At 42.1% G+C, this 21,165-nt stretch overlaps 1 protein-coding gene across 1 annotated transcript in view; it reads right to left on the minus strand.

The window, feature by feature from the left end:
- Positions 1-21,165, minus strand: part of AXL (AXL receptor tyrosine kinase) — a 120,863-nt gene that overhangs the window by 30,678 nt on the left and 69,020 nt on the right. Inside the window, exons 6-14 of the mRNA XM_069746639.1 lie at positions 16,857-16,972; positions 13,048-13,243; positions 10,953-11,092; positions 10,042-10,186; positions 9,932-9,943; positions 9,302-9,440; positions 9,119-9,210; positions 5,935-6,030; positions 1,075-1,152 (exon numbers count right to left, since the gene is read on the minus strand). Of these exons, the coding sequence (XP_069602740.1) occupies positions 1,075-1,152; positions 5,935-6,030; positions 9,119-9,210; positions 9,302-9,440; positions 9,932-9,943; positions 10,042-10,186; positions 10,953-11,092; positions 13,048-13,243; positions 16,857-16,972 (1,014 nt within the window). The remainder of the gene's footprint in view (positions 1-1,074; positions 1,153-5,934; positions 6,031-9,118; positions 9,211-9,301; positions 9,441-9,931; positions 9,944-10,041; positions 10,187-10,952; positions 11,093-13,047; positions 13,244-16,856; positions 16,973-21,165) is intronic.

Genomic DNA, 21,165 nt, shown 5'->3' on the forward strand with positions numbered 1-21,165 from the left:
TCACTTATTGTGAATGGTGGATCCTGTGTTATCTACTGTATATAGAGGAGTTATCAGTCATTGCACAGGAGGAGGAGGTGAGCTGTGACATCCTCTATTGTGAATGGTGGATCCTCTGTTATCTACTGTATATAGAGGTGTTATCAGTCATTGTACAGGAGGAGGAAGAGGTGAGCTGTGACATCACTTATTGTGAATGGTGGATCCTGTGTTATCTACTGTATATAGAGGAGTTATCAGTCATTGTACAGGAGGAGGAGGTGAGGTATGACATCACCTATTGTGAATGGTGGATCCTGTGTTATCTACTTTATATAGAGGAGTTATCAGTCATTGTACAGGAGGAGGAGGTGAGCTGTGACATCACCTATTGTGAATGGGGGATCCTGTGCTATCTACTGTATATAGAGGTGTTATTAGTCATTGTACAGTAGGAAGAGGTGAGCTGTGACATCACCTATTGTGAATGGTGGATCCTGTGCTATCTACTGTATATAGAGGAGTTATCAGTCATTATACAGGAGGAGGGGGAGGTGAGCTATGACATCATCTATTGTGAATGGTGGATCCTGTGTTATCTACTGTATATAGAGGTGTTATCAGTCATTGTACAAGAGGAGGAGGTGAGCTGTGCTATCACCTATTGTGAATGGTGGATCCTGTGTTATGTACTGTATATAGAGGTGTTATCAGCCATTGTACAGGAGGGGGAGGTGAGCTGTGACGTCACCTATTGTGAATGTTGGATACTGTTTTGTATACAGTATAGATGGGTATCTTTCATTGTAATCCTGTCTGTGATGATTATGATGATTATAACAAGACTTTTTAAAAGTCTCCTGTACAGAACTGGAAGTCAGTTTCTAGTATTAGGCCTTGTGTTCAGTGTGGAAATTGTAAGATTTCTGAGCTGTATTGTATAGATAGTGACATGGAAAATTGAAAAGCAAAAATATCAAAATGTTTAAATAATTTACCATAAAAACCTGATTTAAACAAAACATAATTTTATAATTCATTATATTTAATGTAATGACATGTGTTCCCTACCCACCATCATAGACAATCACTTACTCTTCATGGTCTTCACCGCCACCTTGAGAATGTAGTCGTCTTGGTTTAACTGACCCTCCATGACCGAGCCGAACTCTCCTGAGAAAAAAAGATCATAAATCACATTCAATTAGTGTTTTTTTTTCATCTTTTAGACCAAGTTCCTCCTTCACATTCAGTACTGGGTGCACATGACATGTAGGAAAATGGCGGCCTAATTTGGCACAGTAGGAAGTATAGATTACACCTCTTGGGTCCTGATCCATTTGGTCCCACATTGTTGTGTTCATCCACCATTATATTATTAGTTACTCGTTAGTATAGCACATTACTGTATTGATTAGTAAGTTAGGTCATTGCTCGTATACATCCCATGCAGCGTTGTGGCCTCCTGAGGGGCGGCCGGTGGTGGCTGCTATCTCTCCCCATACATCTACGCCCCTACATAGCATAGATCCATCAGGTATAGCATTGTTGACCCTCTGGGACCCCTCGGAAATCAGGGTTAACAAGTTGCCCTCAAGGAATAGCAAGAGACTAATCTCGCTGGAGATCAGTTCCCCAAGAGGAAGCTGGAGGAAGCCATTAGATAAAGTGCTGCTTCCAATAGCTTTTCCAGACTGTGGAGGATAAGACAGAGAACGGAAGTGGAGCCTGCTCGGCTCGTGTTACTGTTCCCACACATAGGAAACACAGTGTGGATGAGGCGGCAGGAGCCTGCCCTGTGAGCGCTGATGGGAAAGACGGGAGGGAAAAAATACTCTTAAAGTTACATCGGAAGTAACGGAGGAGAATTTATTTTGCTTTGCTTCCTACAGAATGTAACTAGTTCCAGACACAACTTTTATTGAATCGGGAATTCACATTAGATCGTAGTAGTAAGTCACTGTCACTCCATAGCGGGCCTCAGAAGAAAGACTGACCACGTAGTGGGGGGCACACATACTGAACGTCAAAACTAATGGGCCTCTTGTCTTAGTCATTGAATTCTGATTTTTCTTTCAGTCCCATTATCCCTCCCTAGTGTATGATATCCATCCCCTCACCCCTGGTGTATAAAATCCAGCCCTTCGCTCCTGGTGTATAATATACAGCCCCTTGCCCCTGGTGTATCCTCACCCCTGTGTATAACATCCGGCCTCTCACCCCAGTGTATAACCTCCGGTCCCTCGCCCCTGTGTATAACATCCTGCCCCTTACCCCTGGTGTATAACATCCAGCTCCTCGCTCTCATTATACAACATCCGCACCCTCGCCCCCGATGTATAACATTCAGCCCCTCACCCCAGTGTATAGCATCCTGCCCCTCACCCCTGATGTATAACATCTAGCCCCTCACCACAGTGTATAACCTCCAGCCCCTCACGCCTGTGTATAATATCCTGCCTCTCATCCCCAGTGTATAACATCTGGCCTCTCACCCCTGTGTATAGCATCCAACCCCTTACCCCTGGTTTATAACATACAGCCCCTTGCCCCTGGTGTATAACATCTGGCCTCTCACCACAGTGTATAACCTCCGGTCCCTCGCCCCTGTGTATAACATCCTACGCCTTACCCCTGGTGTATAACATCCGGCTCCTCGCTCCCGTTATACAACATCCGCCCCCTCGCCCCCGATGTGTAACATTCAGCCCCTCACCCCAGTGTATAACCTCCGGTCCCTCGCCCCTGTGTATAACATCCTACCCTTTACCCCTGGTGTATAACATCTGGCTCCTCGCTCCCGTTATACAACATCCGCACCCTCGCCCCCCCCAATGTATAACATTCAGCCCCTCACCCCTGTGTATAACATCCTGCCCCTCACTCCTGATGTATAACATCTAGCCCCTCACCACGGTGTATAACCTCCGGCCCCTCATCCCTGTGTATAACATCCTGCCTCTCATACCCAGTGTATAACATCCGGCCTCTCACTCCTGTATATAGCATCCAGCCCCTTACCCCTGGTGTATAACATCCATCACCTCGCCCCTGGTGTATAAGATCCGGCCCCTCACCCTTGTGTATAACATCCTGCTTCTCAGAGGGGTGATCCGATAGCTGCTACTGTGCATGCGCCGGCGGTGCCATCTTGCTAGAGAAGAAAAAAAATGTCCTCCTCCAAGATGGCGGTGCCTGCGCAGTAGCAGCTATCCGATCACCTCTATATACACAGGTAGCTGCTACTGCACAGGCGCAGCGGGCGCCATTTTAAAATGGATTTTTTTTAATACTCCTCAGGAAAACATGAAGAACAGTTATTAACAGCACAATAAACATGTGATTATGCTGCAGCGCAGGTGCCATGGCCGGTACCTGCCTGCAGAAAGTTTTTTTTGTCAGTATGTACAGATATTCATTATGTAAACTAGGGGGCAGGTCAGTGAGGGATCAGTGACCTGTCAGCAGTCTGCATTATGAATACCTAAACAGAGCACCTCATGAAGACCCCCCACAGGGCGCCCTGGAACAGGAGCATATCATTAACTCAAAACTGAAAATAAAGATTACACAAGAACCACAAGACAGATTTCATCTCCAGGCATCATCGTAATCAGTATAACGGCACCGACCTGGCACTGTCTGTAGGTTACTGTGCACAATCCTGCTGACAGGTTCACTTTAATGAAGTCACGAAGTAACTCAGCCACAAAGTGGAGACCACGTAATGTTACAGAGCAGGGTCACCGACTGCTGAGGAGAAGAGGGCAGAAAAGTCACCAACGCTCTGCTGACTCCATAACTGCACAGTCCAGACCTCCTCTGGTATTAACATCAGCACAAACACTGGGACCCCGCTGGGGTAGAGCGGTGTAAAGCTGCCACCACTGGACTCTGGAGGAAACACTTCTCTATCTAATGGATGAGTCTGGGTTTGGTGAATGCCAGGAGAAAGTTACCCGCTGACTGCATTGTGCCCGTGTTTAGTTTGGTGGAGGAGGATAATGCTATGTGCTTGTTATTCTGGGTTCGACCCCAGCCCCTTTTTACCATTGAAGGGGAATCTCAATGCTTCAGCACAAGACATTGTGGACAATTGTAGCTTCCAGTTGTGGGCTCAGTTTGGAGAAGGCCCTCTTCTGTTCCTCATGACGGTGCCCAGTGTACCAAGCAAGGTCCATAAAGACATGGTTGGGGGAGTTTGTTGGAAGAACCTGATGGGCCGCACAGAGCCCGGACCCCTACCCCATCCAACACCATGGGATGAACTAGAACAGAGATCCTAAATCCTGTAGAAAACCTTCCAGAGGAGTGGAAGCTGCTATAGCGCCAGATTAATTCCTATTGATGCAGAATGAGATGTCATAAAAGCTCTTGTAGGTGTTTCAATACCTTTCTCCATGTAGTGCATTCCATGGATACTACTCTTGTAGATGTTACAATACCTTTCTCCATGTAGTGCATTCCATAGATATTATTGCTGTATAACCACAGTTACAGTAACGGATCTTGCAGATTAGTCTCGTATTTTCATAAGGGCATCAGATGTTCATTAACAAGGACTAGATTAGGAAAGGAAAGAGCAGGAGAAACCTCGGGGGACCTCTCTCATGGTTAAATAATAATAATAATAATAATAATTTTTATTTATATAGCGCCAACATATTCCGCAGCGCTTTACAAATTATAGAGGGGACTTGTACAGACAATAGACATTACAGCATAACAGAAATCACAGTTCAAAACAGATACCAGGAGGAATGAGGGCCCTGCTCGCAAGCTTACAAACTATGGGGAAAAGGGGAGACACGAGAGAACCTTTGAAGACTTCTGCCATGGTTCCCTGCCTCCTGTAAATAAATAGCCCCTCAGGAAAGCCTTGTAACTACCATCAAGACCTCTACACAGGATGGTAAAGCAGGAAAGCTTGTTCATAGGCTGATTTAGGGCTGCCCCTATCATCATTGCCAACAGCGGTACAATATAGGATGTCTGAAGGACGATAGGCCAACTGCATGGAGACCTGGGATAAATAACCTTAAACCTGCACCAATTGCTTCATTGTATCATCGATCTGCGCTTATTACAGGCAGAAATCTGCCAGTGTGAACCAGGTTTATGAATACTGACCACATGATTAGTAGTATTCGCAGAGGTTCTTTTTCAAGGTCGTGGTTTTAGGCCAGGTCTTGAGGGTGAGTTTTATCGCCCCATTGGTGACTGTTCTATTTTGGGTCCTGGTGAGTTTATTTTTCTTTTTCCAACATTGCACTCCAAGAGCCATAACTTTTTTATTTTTCCATGACATAGCCGTTGGCCGTCATGCCTTTCTGGGGGACGACTTGTACTTTTCAAGTTGTAATTTTATCAATTTCACTGCAGGGCATCAAGAATGTGATAATTTTATAGTTCCGGTTGTTACAGATGTTGCAACAACAATTATTGTAATTTTACTTATTTTTGTACATTTTTCTTCGTTTTGTGAATCATTTTCTTGTCACTTTTTTATATTACAAAACACTTTATTAAACTTTTTTTTAGTTCATGTAGAGGCCTTGAACACATGATTTATTGACAGGCAACCTAATAGACCCCGCTCTGGTTCACCTGATCATTCCGTGCGCATATATTGATGGATTGTTGGCAGCACATCACCTGTTTACATGGTATGATGTGCTGCCGAGAACAATAATTTTGTTAAGCCTACATATAAAGCATTGCACCCGATCAAGGAGTAGTCTGGGCATTTGTCGGCTGTTTGCATGCCTGTTGCAATTAGTAAGAGCTCATTAAGTGGGGTCCCAACTCCAAGTGTAGGTTCCAAAGATGATGTCCATATGCCCTAACTAGACATATTGAAAAAGTATTCCAATATAAATATTATAAATAGAGGAGCCTGTAAGGTAAATGTCTGAGGAACTTCTCTCCGTACAACATAGTGATGACTCTACCTACCTTCTCCGAGGGTCTTGCCAAGTGTAAGTTTGTGCCGATCCACCATAACGTCGCGGAGCTTCTCTTTCAGATCATCACTGATGCCCAGTCGGTTCACTGGAATGTGGGAACAATCAATTACTTTCTTCATGGAAATTATTGTTCTATCCTACACTAATAAAAACATTTAACACCGTACACTCCAAACAATTTGGGAGTTGCACATTTTAATAAGTATTTGTAGCATAAAGTGAATCTCCACATTTCTTAAAGCGCTGCCAATTCCGGATCGTGTGCACCCGGCTTAAATGTTTAGGTTATCTGTAGCCATCACTAGGGAAGGTTAGAGGTCAGGTATTACTTTTTTCTGTTCTGTTATAGAAGAAAAAAATGAAATATATGCTGAGGATGATTCATCTTATGATGGACATGAGCCTCTAACGCAGCCTAAACACGGCTTAAATACTCGAACACAGCCTAAATATCTGAACAGAGCCTAAATATCTGAGCACAGCCTAAATTCTTGAACACAGTCTAAGTACCTGAAGAGAACCTAAACATAGCCTAAAAACCTGAACACAGCCTAAATATCTGAACACAGCATAAATACCCTAAGGCTGGGTTCACATTGCGTTAAAAGCAGCCCGTTCAACACATATGTTAACGGGCTGCTGTTAACACAAGTGCCGGTATGGCAGTGCGCTAGCGCAGATAGAGCATCTGCTAGCTCTATCTGCGCTAGCAGTGACGGACCCGGAAACGCTGCAGCCCACGTCTCGGGGTCTGTCACTCAATGACGGCATATGTGGGCGTGCGCTAGCGATGCGTTCGACATTGGATTCAATGGCGGCGTTAACAGACTGCGTTACACCGCATTATGCCGCGGTATAACGTACGGGTTCAACGCAATGTGAACCCAGCCTAACAGCCTAAACACCTGAACACAACCTACATACTCGAACACTGCCTAAATACCTGAACACAGTCTAAGTACCTGAACACAGTCTAAGTACCTGAACACAACCTAAACACAACATCTGAACACAGCCTAAACGTTTAAACACCTAAACACCTGATCACAGCCTAAATAGCCGAGCACAGCTTAAATATCTGAATATAAGGGCTCACAAAGACGGGTACCCGCCCTTACCCCTTTAAGTACGTCCTGGTTGCACTGTGTAAAGATAATTTCATTTTGTTATGTACATGATGTCTATTAACTGTCTGGTGTTATAGGGATGTTTCATACTCTCTGTATAGTGTTCTTCTATAATAGTATAGGGACAGTGTAGTACCTTAGTTGGGCCACAAGATGGTACAAAATAATTAGTGGATTATAGGAGGAGTTTACTGGATAAGGCAGGAACAGTTTCCTGGTTAGAGTCAGAGGGGCTAGGGAGCCCGAACAGCTTGGGTGGGCCTTAGAGCCCGGTCTACTCAGTGGCTCCGTAACGTTATAAGCAAGTAGCCCTGCCATCCATGGCCCAGGAGAGCCAGAAATACAGCGTGTGACAGCAGTGTGGAGCAGAAGTGAGAGGAGAGGTCCTATACAGTACGGGGACGCAGGTCGCTTATCATGTGGCAGATCATTGGCCCATTCCCTCAGATCTGGGCGAAACGGACCAGGAAACTCCCAAGCGCAGTGAGTCTGGAAAGGGAGGACGGTGTGTTACTGCAAGAGGGGGTACAACCCCAATGGGAACTGTATAAAACTCTATGCTGATGCTGTGTCTGAAAAGGATGTGCTGCGAACAAAGGAAAGTAACGTTTTATGTTATAAGATTGAAATGGACTCTGTCTCTTTATATGCATCAATAACAGCTGCAGAACTTCAGCCAGCCTGATGGGACCTTGGCGGTGCAGAAGGTGAGGCGGAAGATGTGCCATTAGAGCGGACATTATATTCATGTGACCGGAGACCAGGGCATGTTAAAGCACATACTCTCAGCCACGACTATGGCCCTGGCACTCCCACACATGAACACAACCTAAATCCCAAACACAGTCTAAGTACCCGAACACAACCTAAACACAGCCGAAACACCTGAACAGAGCCTGAACTCCTGAACACAGTCTAAACATCTGAATACAGTCTAAACATCCGATCATAACCTGAACACAACTTAAACCCCTGAACACAGCCTAAATGCATGAACATGGCCTAAACACTTGAACACACTCTAAATTTCTGAATGCAGCCTAAATGCTTGAACACAGCCTAAATATCTGAACAGAACCTTAACACAAAATTAATTAATAAGCACATAATTATTTTATTATTTGTATTATGGAACTATATGAAAGGGGATTTCCTGAAAAACTATTCAGAGGAAAAGGGTCATTTGGTAGTCTTTGAAAACCCTTTTAGGAATAGATTGATAAAGAAGTTTTAACTTATTTAGAAAAGTCTGGATATTTCTCATTTGACTAATGTTCTCAATATGAAAACTGCAATACAAAACAATACCTTTTATAACTTTTAAGCAGTATAACCCGTACGAATATGACATAATATCCCCAGGTTGTAAATAGACTAACACTTTAAGAAATAATGACTAGATTAGAAAACATGAAATGTATAGGCTTATCAATTTTGCAAAAGTTTTTCATTACAATTTATACAATGACTTTCCTCGAAAACAGCCCTCCCTCCTGCTTATCCCAGAAGATCGACCTCATGGAGGAATCCATCGCTTTGAGAAAGGACTTTGTGTAACCATGGAGCAGTCTGGATCCCAATGTTATTCAGCACAAAACATGAGCAGGAATTTCCCGATGTTCAGCCAAGTGGATGGAGTATGAACAGATTCTCTGCAGACTTCTCCAAATCTTACCTCTATCAATCTGGTCTAGCAGACAACCCCACCTATCACTGCGCTAATTTCTCAGTACAACAGACCCCAGTTGTCTGTACACGGGGGGCTATCTTGACATCTGGCGTATTCCGCAAGTCATAAATATTTAGGAGTTACGTAAGGCTGAATTGATTCACATCTGAACCTTATTTCTACAGAAAGCAACAGGATATTCCCATAGTTTTGAATCCTTTCGATCTGTTGCCCCATGCTTGGTCTCTGGCCATCAGAAGCAAACTCAATGTGGGTTCATTTTGCACCGACTACGGAAAGAAGTCTGAGAAGCCCTAATTTTGAAGATCGGTGACCAAATTTAAGGTTTAGTATACGGAAGAACATGTCAAACTTACAGGTAGCTTCTGTAGTCCTTCTACTATAAGACTTCCTTACTCGGTACCGGACCACAAGTTCTCCTTGCTCCACCGTTGGTTCAAAGGCCTCTCTGAATATTTACATAGAAAAAAAAGCCTTGTTGCCTTGTACAAAATGACTTCCTTAAACCTCATTGATATAGCGTTAATGTCTCCACTCACCCATAACGTGTCTCCTTCTTACGGAAACGTGCAAGGAAAATAGCACCTACGATAGCACCGAAAACTGCCACGGCAACCACCAGCATTATGTACCACCAATGCCACGAGAAAGGAGATGGTGCTGTATCATCTCTGAAAGCTGTTGAAAAAAATAGAGAATTTTTAGGTTTTCTTTCAAGTCTTGGTCTCATATGGAAGATAGATATAGAACATGGTTCTCCAGTGCATACAAAAAGTGAGAGACAAGAAATTTCCAAATACGTAGTGAGGGGAGATTGTCTCTCCAGTTTCTGCAGAACACGGATTAGAAATACGAGTTTTAGATCCTTTTTCTGCCCTTTTGAATATACCATAGACAGAAGAGAGCGATGATACTATGGATTACCTTTCAGCAGAATAACATGCTCTATTGGGGGTGCTATTCAAGGTTTCTTGGACCCAAGTCCTCCTTGTCAAAGGTTACAACCATACGTCGTGCAACATGGAGATACCTGAATACCCCCTGGGGGCATGGCATGTATAGGATATTCAGTAGGTAGAGAACCCATGTTCTAAGGCTCATAAGATTGGATATCAATAGTTACATTGATCCGGACTTCATGAATATTTTGTGCATGTTGTGCTTCTTACCTTGAGGAGAATCTAAAAAAAAAAAAAAGGAAATTGACATACGTCAGTCATCAAAAAACACTTGACACCATACAGAGAAATATAATGAGTGGTTGACTGAAGTTTCTTACCATAGCTGGTGTCTGTAGCAACAATAAAATCACTCCAAGGACCATCCCCGGAGACCGTGTAAGAGGAGAGCCGAACAGTCAGATTGTCCACTGGCTGCAACATCTCAAGCATCACCTCATTAGTCAGGCCGGCATCTACCACGACCTGTGTAGTAAAAACTCTACTCTGAGTATATGATGTAATATTTATATATTGTAAGCCCAGTATATACCATGTACTGACACAAAATCAAGACAGAGGAGCAAACACAACTAGTAAAGTAACAGTCAATCAACACGATGATATCTCCACACACGACTGAAGCAGACTGGCTGTATCATTGAGTTTAAAAAGCTTAAAAAGTTCTGTGAAGACACTCGAGGTCCATACTTGCCAACTCTCTGGAAATGTCTGGAAGGCTTTGGAAAAAGGAGAGACCTATGGGGCTTTTGGCAAACTCATAGGTGCCGCTGAAATATCCTGGGAAGTAGCGTTTCTGGAGAGTTTCTGCTAATCGGGGTGCGAGCAAAAAGGTGTGGAAGGGGCAGGGCCTTTGAAAAGGTGGCATGATCACAGGGGAAATCAAGCCCCTTGACAATTATTCCTTAAAGTTGTCAGGTAACGTTGGCAGGTATGAGAATTACATATGGTTCCTGGTGTCTAAGGAGGCCCTCTGCTACATAAATATGAAGTACACAATTAAAGGTACATGATTTGGGACCGAAGAGATTCTAGTTAAGCCTCTGTATCCAGAGGCTTAGATACAGGAGAAGGGGCTGGTGGGGCATTTTATGTAGGGGTGCCAATGAGATGACACACTCCCAAGGGGCATCCGGTCAAAAACTCTGTGGGAACGAAGCCATGACATTCGTGCACACAACTCACATATACTCCACAGACCAGGCACATGGGTTAGTTTGGGGTCTTGTACCTCTGGTTGGTCTTTCATTTGATATGCCAGCTTGTAACCCTTCAATAAACCATTCAGTGGCGCTCTTGGCTCCTTCCATGTAATTATGATAAAACTCTCGTTCTTTATGGCAGTGACATTTTGAGGGGGACCAGATGGAACTATCAAGGGAAAGATAAATCTCTTGTCAGCCTAGACCACATAATCTTGGCATGGAGCTAGGGTCTCTTGTACATAAAAGACAAAGTTTACGTTTATTTGCATGAGATTGCAAGAAACAGCTCCACTCTTGCCGGCAGGCTGTGTCTGGTACTGCAGCTCAGTGAGCAGAAATACCAGACATAGTCCACAGAAAAAGAGCAGTGCTGATTGCATTTAACCCCTTTAAGTGTGTATCTGAAAATATGCAAAGTTAGAAGTATCTGAAGAACTGACTAATTAAGAAACGGCAAAATGAAAGCGGGATAACTGCTAAAGGATGAAGTTAAAAAAAAGAAGTCTCCTACAGAGAAGTGGAAGAAAACCAATGCCAGCAGACAACAGGACGGCTGACACAGACAGTATCGTTTGCGTCTTGTATACTAATTACTCTAAGGGGCCAGTGCTGAAAGGGAGCCCCTCTCACTAGCTCGTTTTCTTTCATTTTCTGCAAAGGAAGGCAGAACAGACACAGGAGTGAGAGACACAAGTACATTGATAATAAACATACACTTAAAATGGGACAAATGTTTGATTTTCTACAGTTGTGAGATGACAAAAAAGTATCATACTGTGTATGCCAAATGTGTTAAGATAAAGCTCCGTTTTGCCTTTTTGAAAATTTTGTAAGCATTTTAACCTTTCATGTTAATTTTACAGATGACTTTGTCTTTTTGCTCAGTACTTTGCACGACATTCAGCTGAAAAGGACATTTGGAATGATGAGCGTTGTGAACTGCTCTCTGTGAGCTAGCTGCACTCAGCCAATCAGCATCACCAACAGTGTTTTCAGAAATGCTGATTGGCTAAGAGCGGCTGAGAGACAACGCCTCCCCTAAAGGTCCCTTTCAGCTTGATCCAAGGCTAAATATCTTGCTGCAGGTTCTAGGTCTGTAGAGTTTAAAGATGTCCTTTTTTAAATACAACAATTATATTGGTTGAAAAAAGGCACAGGTCCATCAAGTTCAACCTTTCTTGATCAATTATTTGTTGTATATTATCTATCAACAATTATTTATAATCTCCAAAGACATTTGTTATGAGAATGGTATCCACCTCTTTTTTCAAATGCTGATATAGCATCTGCCATTACTACCTCCTGTGTTCGGGCATTCCACATTCTGACTGCTCTAACCGTAAAGAACCCTTTCCTATATAGCAACCGGAATTGCCTTTCTTCCACCTGTAATGAGTGCCCTGGTTTTTTATGGTCCTTGGAAGGAATAAATCATGTGCTAGGCATTTGTATTGACCGCATATATAATTATGCATACAGCAGAATGAGATCACCTCTGAAGACTCTTTTTTTCTAGGCTGAACATGCCCAATTTTTCTGACCACTCATTATTGGAGAAACTTTCCATCTAATGTAATAATATAGTTCACCATCTTTGACTCAACTCGTGCTTGCTAATATCTTTATTAGAATGTGGAGCGCAAAATTGGATCCCCTATTCAAAATGTGGCCTTAGGGGCCCCATACACAAGTGATAATTGTCAAACTAACGATAGGTCAATCGATCATTGGCAGCCACTCTTTTGGCAGCACTTTGTATCACCGAGAACAAAAGGTTTGGCATTCTGAAATCAGGTATTGCAGATCCTTATCTCTCACAACATCATCTATCAGGGCAGAGTCCCCATGCACCAATATATACAAGACTTTTGGCCGAGCCCGCCAATATTGGCGGATTCGGAAAATGTTAGTCCATTGTCTATGGGGTCCTTAACAACAAATTAGTTGAGTGTTAATATTACATTGGGATCACATGATTTTATTTGTCTTTTTATGCACCTTAAAATTGTATGTACTTTTGCAGCCACTGCTTGGCATTGAGTACTACTGCTAATAAGCTTACAGTGGTAGTAGGACCCCATATTTATTGTTGATCTCATTAACTGGATTATTCTTTCATACCTCCTTCCAAGGTTTCCATTGGAACCCAGTCCGTCCAGTGGGACACCCCCTCACTGTTCAGGCAGGACACGTGTACATTGTAAACAGTGTAGGGGGCGAGATCACCGATTATATGCCTATAAGGGGGTACGTTGGTGTTCTGGTTGTAGATCTTATGGTGAGGAGTTGTACTCAGGTGGCTTTGAGGAACGGTTGCCTAAAGGAAGAGAAGAAGAGACATTGTAAGACAACATCAAGCAATAATTGTTTGGAAACGGAATAATTCAGAAATGGTCACTAGTGTACTTCTTCTTTTCTGTTCCGACATACAGTCCTGAAGAAATGAAAACCCCCATGTGAAAACCACATTCTACCAATAATGGGGAACTTGGGGCGGGAAAAGAAAAGAAAACTAGAAACCTAACTTAACAAGCTGGTTTATATGACCATGATACAATTAAATTGGGCTCAACAGACACAGTAAACCACACCTAGCCCCATAATTAATTATTTTCTAAAAACTCAATATCATTAAGCAAAGTTTATAGGGTCCTTTTAGACGAAACAATTTTTGTTACAAAAGTCTCTTGAAGATGAGATAATCACAGATTTACAACTATTAGAACCCCTTGGAGATGGGAAACTGCTGAAGAACCCTGCAATAAGTGTTCAGTTCTTCTGCAGTGCCCCCACAGGAGATGTTAGGCATTACACAGTTATCACAGAAAACCATGATGAAATCCTGTGAGTTGAGGTCTCCAGAGCGCAAAACATTCTCAGCTCTAATTACTACATAAGGAAACCAAACAAAGGAACAATGGGCACAACATCTCCCATCTGGCAAGACTAGCAATAAAGCGTAATGTCTAGTAGGGACTGCTTATAGACTTCACATACAATGCACTTATAGTTGATTGCTTAGACCCTATATCTTCCCTAAGACCACCCAAGATTATCTTCGTATTTTCTGTCTTTACCATGTAGTTTTTAATTATGTTCCTATTCTAATTACTTGAAATAATCTATGTAACATAACCATTTAATAACACAAGTGTATTTCTCTCCAATTAGACACTCAACCATCACCAGATGATGGTATAGAACTCTGGTGGCCACAATGTAATTCAGGAAGAACTTTTATGAATCTTCTTTATACCCAACTCAAGGGCTTTGGACTCAGTGACAAACTCTTGGCTTATTAACAGAAAATTTTTGATCCTTTCTGGCAAAAACCACAGGATGATCTTGGCTTTACAATTACTAAGGGTTGGGTTTTACATCTTTTTAAACGTTTGCTTTGACCAGTGCTTCCAGGCTTTCGTGATTGAGGATCATGAATGGTGCTTCCCATGATAGCTCATTATATATAGGTCATGATAGGATCACCATGTAAAGTAATTCTCCTAAATTCAAGCCCTCCAAGTTCTCCTCCGCCCTGGATCATCATATGATGATATAGTTTGATACTCAACGGAATTTGTAGTTTGTCATAGAACATTCTATAACGTGAGAACATGGTCTAATACACTTTTTGGAGACATGAATAAAAACACATATGAAATAGTTTGACAATTATTCGTTATCTTCCTATCACATTTCAGAATTTTGGACACTTTAGCTATTGACAAAGTCTTGACCACAAACGAAGTTTCCCTTTGACTTTGTTTCCACTAATGGGGAAGTAAATAATCACAGTCAGCAACTGATTCTTCCCCTTTCAAACTCAGTTTATTAACCATGGACAGGAAGTTTCATTCGTGCAGCAGGAGGACCATGATTCATGAATGGGAAAGATTGAGCCTTCTAGTCATGTTTCTTCCTATGAAGTAGAAGGCAATGTTCTGTTTTACTGGATGTGATGTGTCACCTATTCGTAGGGAACCCACCTGTACGTGAGCTGTAAATCCTTCCATAGGTCAAAGCTTTGTATGTAAAAGATAAACCAGCTTACCCTGGCTTTCAGGCATCCTAGAAGCACGGAACTGCAAGGGATCACTTGTGCAAAGGAAAAGGAGGAGGTTCAAAATTATTTTGTTAAAAAAGGGGTTCCAACATGAAGGTAGACACAGCTACCTGTTTGGAACATCCATTGCGTTCTTTAGCAAAGCTCTTTGTTAAAGAACGCAATGGATGTCCAAAACGCATAGCTGTTGGAACCCTTTCTTTAACCCTTTTTTTTTTAACAAAATAAATTTTGCAATTTCTGAAGCTGGAACCTCTTTCTCCAAAGCTTTGTATAACTCTGGGATTGTGCAGAGCCCTTACATGTAGTACAGAAAAATCAATATACACCAATTGGCAAAAAAAATTCAGATGTGACGAAAAATATATTGGATTTCAACAAGTTATCTTTACCCTGTAAATTTCTTAAAGGGAACCCATCAGCATGTTTATATATCTAGAAGTAATGGTATGGCTTTATAGGTGAGTATCTCCCAATAAAAATGATACCTTTTTTGTAGAGATCTGATGTGCCAGTCATGACAAATCTAGTGTTGAAGTCTTATTCAGATTTGTCTGGAAGTGCTCTGGGGGCGTGTCCATGGCATTGGTAGAAGCAGTAGATGTGCATGGACACGCCCACCGACTGCTTCTTTGCTGGATTTCTCATTACTGGCACATCGGATCTCTATAAAAAAAAGTATCATTTTTATAGGGGGAATACATCCTAGAAAGCCATACTACTAATTTCAGATGAACAAGCGCACTTTTGGGTTCCCTTTAAGAAATGAACATGGTAAAGGGCATGATCAAAACTCATAATATACTTTTACTACTTGATCTCTATGAACTGATCTGAGCATTCATATGTTCAGAAGTGTAAAGAAGAGTCTTAATGTTCAAAATCTTATGTCTGAAAAGACATCCCTATCTGCAACAATGAGTCTCTTGTGCTATAGAATTTGACAATGTCTTTTCAACTTCTTGTGTCCCACCTGACAAAACATGCCAACCCCACCCATTAGATCCTTCACACCCTCCCGCCACTCATTATAGTGGACGCGTTAAAAGACAGGACTCTCAGGAGGATTTCGTACATTCATTAGAGAACATTGTTGACTGTGAGTAACCATTATCCCCTGCCAGACCGAGATAATCCCTCATCCATTACTAAAAACAACAACATTCGAAGAATGTAGCAAACCAATTAAGTCCCATAATCTGGAAATTAACTTGTTAATTTAATTAATGAAGAAATCTGTAAAGCATGGATGGAGATAGTTCCTTCAGGCTTTACAGCAACTTTGGTGGCAAGACATGAAGATCACAGTGTCACATCTTTACATCGCATCTATCGATCATCAATGGGGACCGTTCATGGCACGACCATTGCAAAAATTCCAACATTTTTTTTTTGTCTGGTTGAAGGTTGAAAGTCGTGTATGACTTTCACTCCGTAGACTTCAATGCAGGTCACATGTGACCTTGATTTTGATTTTTTTACAGCTCTAAAATTGTTGGAGGCTATCAAGCTGCAGACAAGTTGCAGAAAAGTTTTGTCCATGGTGGAGGCCAAACCCAGACACTTTGCCCAAACCTCAACACATTTAAGTGAAGCTTAGAACCAAGATTGACGTTGGGGGGAAAGCAGTGACTTTATCTTCTTATGAGAGTCTCAGATAAATTCCCTGAGGCAAACAAACTGACAATGTATCTGAAATATCAAAAATGGACAACATGGTCGACATGGTCTACTCTACTACCAGCGACCATTTTTCTTCAAAATGAGCAATAACTGGTACAATGATCCATAGGATTTTTATTCTCATTAATATTACCTTAATGTTCTTGACATGTACTGTACGTGGTCTACAAGACCTTGTACCCACCTGTACTGTGCACACATTCACCGGGTGAGCACCACTCTCTCCAGGCTGCCATGATATCTCTAGTTGGGTAGTACTCCGAGTCACCAAGGTCAGGTCTTTTGGCTTCCTGGGTAGAACTACAATATATGGAGGGAAGGAAGAGTAACATTATACCAGTGTCCAGAGCCATGCCAGTGACTTATCTGAGCTGTCTAAACTGTATCCCTCGTATCCCAGGACAGATGTCTAGTATCAAAGCAAATAATAATTGAATCCAAACTGTAGGTTTTTAGGAGAGATTATGATAGAGTGAATCACATAGACTATGAAGTGGTTAAAATAAGCCCTCACTCTCCTTTCCATATCCTCCCTCAGATGCCAGTGAGGTTAGTGGGCACTGAGTCAGACCACGCTGGATCTAAACAAGTGAATCAGCCACATTCTTCCAGCAGGAATCTTCCGCAGAGATGTGTCACCAACTCAAGGAGCAGGTGGGAATGATCAGCGTGAAACCCAAGCTCATGAGTTCATAAAAGAGCCTTTCTATCTGCACTTTTATTGTATATTCTGTTAAATATTCAAGAGATGGTGCCATGTTCTGCATCCTAATACATGATCTGGATATCGTACCCACCCTACAATCCAAGATCTGGTCATACCGGACCATAGGATGTAAGATTTCACCCAATTCAGTGCAAACCAGGATCTGACCTCCATCAAATCTGTACAGAACAAGATCCCCTCACTAGTAAATTATACAAGCTCTGATGCCCTCCCTTATTTATGAGATTATCCCCCTTTAATACAGGACCATGTACAATCTATTTTTCATAGCCATATATATTATACAAGCGCAACTCGCCTTTATACCATACAGTGCAAAATATGTATAGATGAAAAAGGTGTTTCCATCCAGAAAACTGAGTTCAAAGCAAAAAAAAAATTCTTTATCGTGATTTCATTAAAATATCTACTAGCTTGGACATGGAAAATACTAACGCGTTTCGATTCTGGCTGATTCTTAATCGTAGGACAATTTCATTTTTGCTTTTTACTCGCTTTACTGGATTAACACTAGAAATCCCAGAAATTTCGAGCTTCAAAGCTTCCAAAGGTAGAAATGTTAAATGACCCCTCTCTGGGACTTCTAAAACCTTTCTCATCATTTCGAAAAGAGCTGCTTGATACCTCACAAGCGTTATCCATGCACAGTGGAGTGGATTGCTCAGGAACCAGACTGAACATATATGTATTGGATGGGGTAAGCTGTATCCACAAACGTTCATGAATTAATGTAAAATATGATGTTGCCCACAATATATACTGCAGGATCTCAAACCCTTCCAGCTTGGTTAATATAGAATCCTCCCCTTCTTCTTCACTATCATAACCATAGCCAGTGAACCCAGGCTTTGATGCCTGCGGGATCTCCAAGGCTCCCCTGCTAAATAAAACGTTGCACATGGAAGGTGGGGGCTCTGTTTATCGACTTTTCACTGTTGTCCAGGAGCCATAAATCCAAGATTAATTTTTTTATTCCCTTCGCGTGCTTACTGTAAAAGTAATAAAATATTCTACACTCATTCACCGCAGGTCCTGAGCTGCTCCTCTTCCTCTACTACCAGTATTTTTTGACAGCCTGCAGCGGTGGAGTCAGAACAACAGCTCTCATGACCACTGCAGACAATCATATGGCGCAGTGGCCTTGTGTCGACTGCATCTGTACAAACAATGAGCCAGGTGATTGGCTGCAGAGGTCACATTTGTTTAGTCATGATGCTACAAGACAAAAGGGAGTAGTGGCAGAGAGGCAGTGGATGAGTACAGCTTTTTTTCTATTATTTTTTACATTGGGTGAGTATATGGAATGAAAAAAATAATTCTTGGTAAACATAAAAGAGAGGCCTGCTTGATCGTTAGCTGCCATGTTTACATACAGTTAAGTCCATATATATTTGGACAGAGACAACATTTTTCTAATTTTGGTTATAGATATTACCACAATGAATTTTAAGCAAAACAATTCAGTTTTGCTTAAAACAGTTTATGAGAAATCGCTCCTGTCAAACCAATCTAATCAGTTTTTATGAAGAGGTAAGCTATAGGCTGGACCACGGTGAGTCATTGGACGTGGTATATCTCGATTTTTCCAAAGCGTTTGATACCGTGCCGCACAAGAGGTTGGTACACAAAACGAGAATGCTTGGCCTGGGGGAAAATGTGTGTAAATGGGTTAGTAACTGGCTTAGTGATAGAAAGCAGAGGGTGGTTATAAATGGTATAGTCTCTAACTGGGTCGCTGTGACCAGTGGGGTACCGCAGGGGTCAGTATTGGGACCTGTTCTCTTCAACATATTCATTAATGATCTGGTAGAAGGTTTACACAGTAAAATATCGATATTTGCAGATGATACAAAACTATGTAAAGCAGTTAATACAAGAGAAGATAGTATTCTGCTACAGATGGATCTGGATAAGTTGGAAACTTGGGCTGAAAGGTGGCAGATGAGGTTTAACAATGATAAATATAAGGTTATACACATGGGAAGAGGGAATCAATATCACCATTACACACTGAACGGGAAACCACTGGGTAAATCTGACAGGGAGAAGGACTTGGGGATCCTAGTTAATGATAAACTTACCTGGAGCAGCCAGTGCCAGGCAGCAGCTGCCAAGGCAAACAGGATCATGGGGTGCATTAAAAGAGGTCTGGATACACATGATGAGAGCATTATACTGCCTCTGTACAAATCCCTAGTTAGACCGCACATGGAGTACTGTGTCCAGTTTTGGGCACCGGTGCTCAGGAAGGATATAATGGAACTAGAGAGAGTACAAAGGAGGGCAACAAAATTAATAAAGGGGATGGGAGAACTACAATACCCAGATAGATTAGCGAAATTAGGATTATTTAGTCTAGAAAAAAGACGACTGAGGGGCGATCTAATAACCATGTATAAGTATATAAGGGGACAATACAAATATCTCGCTGAGGATCTGTTTATACCAAGGAAGGTGACGGGCACAAGGGGGCATTCTTTGCGTCTGGAGGAGAGAAGGTTTTTCCACCAACATAGAAGAGGATTCTTTACTGTTAGGGCAGTGAGAATCTGGAATTGCTTGCCTGAGGAGGTGGTGATGGCGAACTCAGTCGAGGGGTTCAAGAGAGGCCTGGATGTCTTCCTGGAGCAGAACAACATTGTATCATACAATTATTAGGTTCTGTAGAAGGACGTAGATCTGGGTATTTATTATGATGGAATATAGGCTGAACTGGATGGACAAATGTCTTTTTTCGGCCTTACTAACTATGTTACTATGTTACTATGTTACAATTCAGATGCAGTTGAAGTTCAGACTTTCAGCTTTCATTTGAGGGTATCCACATTAAAATTGGATGAAGGGTTTAGGAGTTTCAGCTCCTTAACATGTGCCACCCTGTTTTTAAAAGGACCAAAAGTAATTGGACAGGTTAAATAATTTTAAATAAAATGTTCATTTTTAGTACTTGGTTGAAAACCCTTTCTTGGCAATGACTGCCTGAAGTCTGGAACTCATGGACATCACCAGACGCTGTGTTTCCTCCTTTTTGATGCTCTGCCAGGCCTTCACTGTGGTGGTTTTCAGTTGCTGTTTGTTTGTGGGCCTTTCTGTCTAAAGTTTAGTCTTTAACAAGTGAAATGCTGCTCAATTGGGTTGAGATCAGGTGACTGATTTGGCCATTCAAGAATATTCCACTTCTTTGCTTTAATAAACTCTTGGGTTGCTTTGGCTTTATGTTTTGGGTCATTGTCCATCTGTAGTATGAAACGACGACCAATCAGTTTGGCTGCATTTGGCTGGATCTGAGCACACAGTATGGCGGCTCTGAAGACCTAAGAATTCATTCAGCTGCTCCTGTCCTGTGTCACATCATCAATAAACACTAGTGACCCAGTGCCACTGGCAGCCATGCATGCCCGCGCCATCACACTGCCTCCGCCGTGTTTTACAGATGATGTGGTGTCCTTTGGATCATGAGCTGGACCACGCCTTCACCATACTTTTCTCTTTCCATCATTCTGGTAGAGGTTGATCTTGGTTTCATCTGTCCAAAGAATGTTCTTCCACAACTGTGCTGGCTTTTTAGATTTTTTTTAGCAAAGTCCAGTCTAGCCTTCGTATTCTTGATGCTTATGAGTGGCTGCACCGTGCAGTGAACCCTCTGTAGTTACTTTCATGCAGTCTTCTCTTTATGGTAGATTTGGATATTGATACGCCGACCTCCTGGAGAGTGTTGGTCACTTGGTTGGCTGTTGTGAAGAGGTTTCTCTTCACCATGGAGATT

This window comes from Ranitomeya imitator, chromosome 2 (genome assembly GCF_032444005.1).
Source record: "Ranitomeya imitator isolate aRanImi1 chromosome 2, aRanImi1.pri, whole genome shotgun sequence".
NCBI classification, from domain to species: domain Eukaryota; kingdom Metazoa; phylum Chordata; class Amphibia; order Anura; family Dendrobatidae; genus Ranitomeya; species Ranitomeya imitator.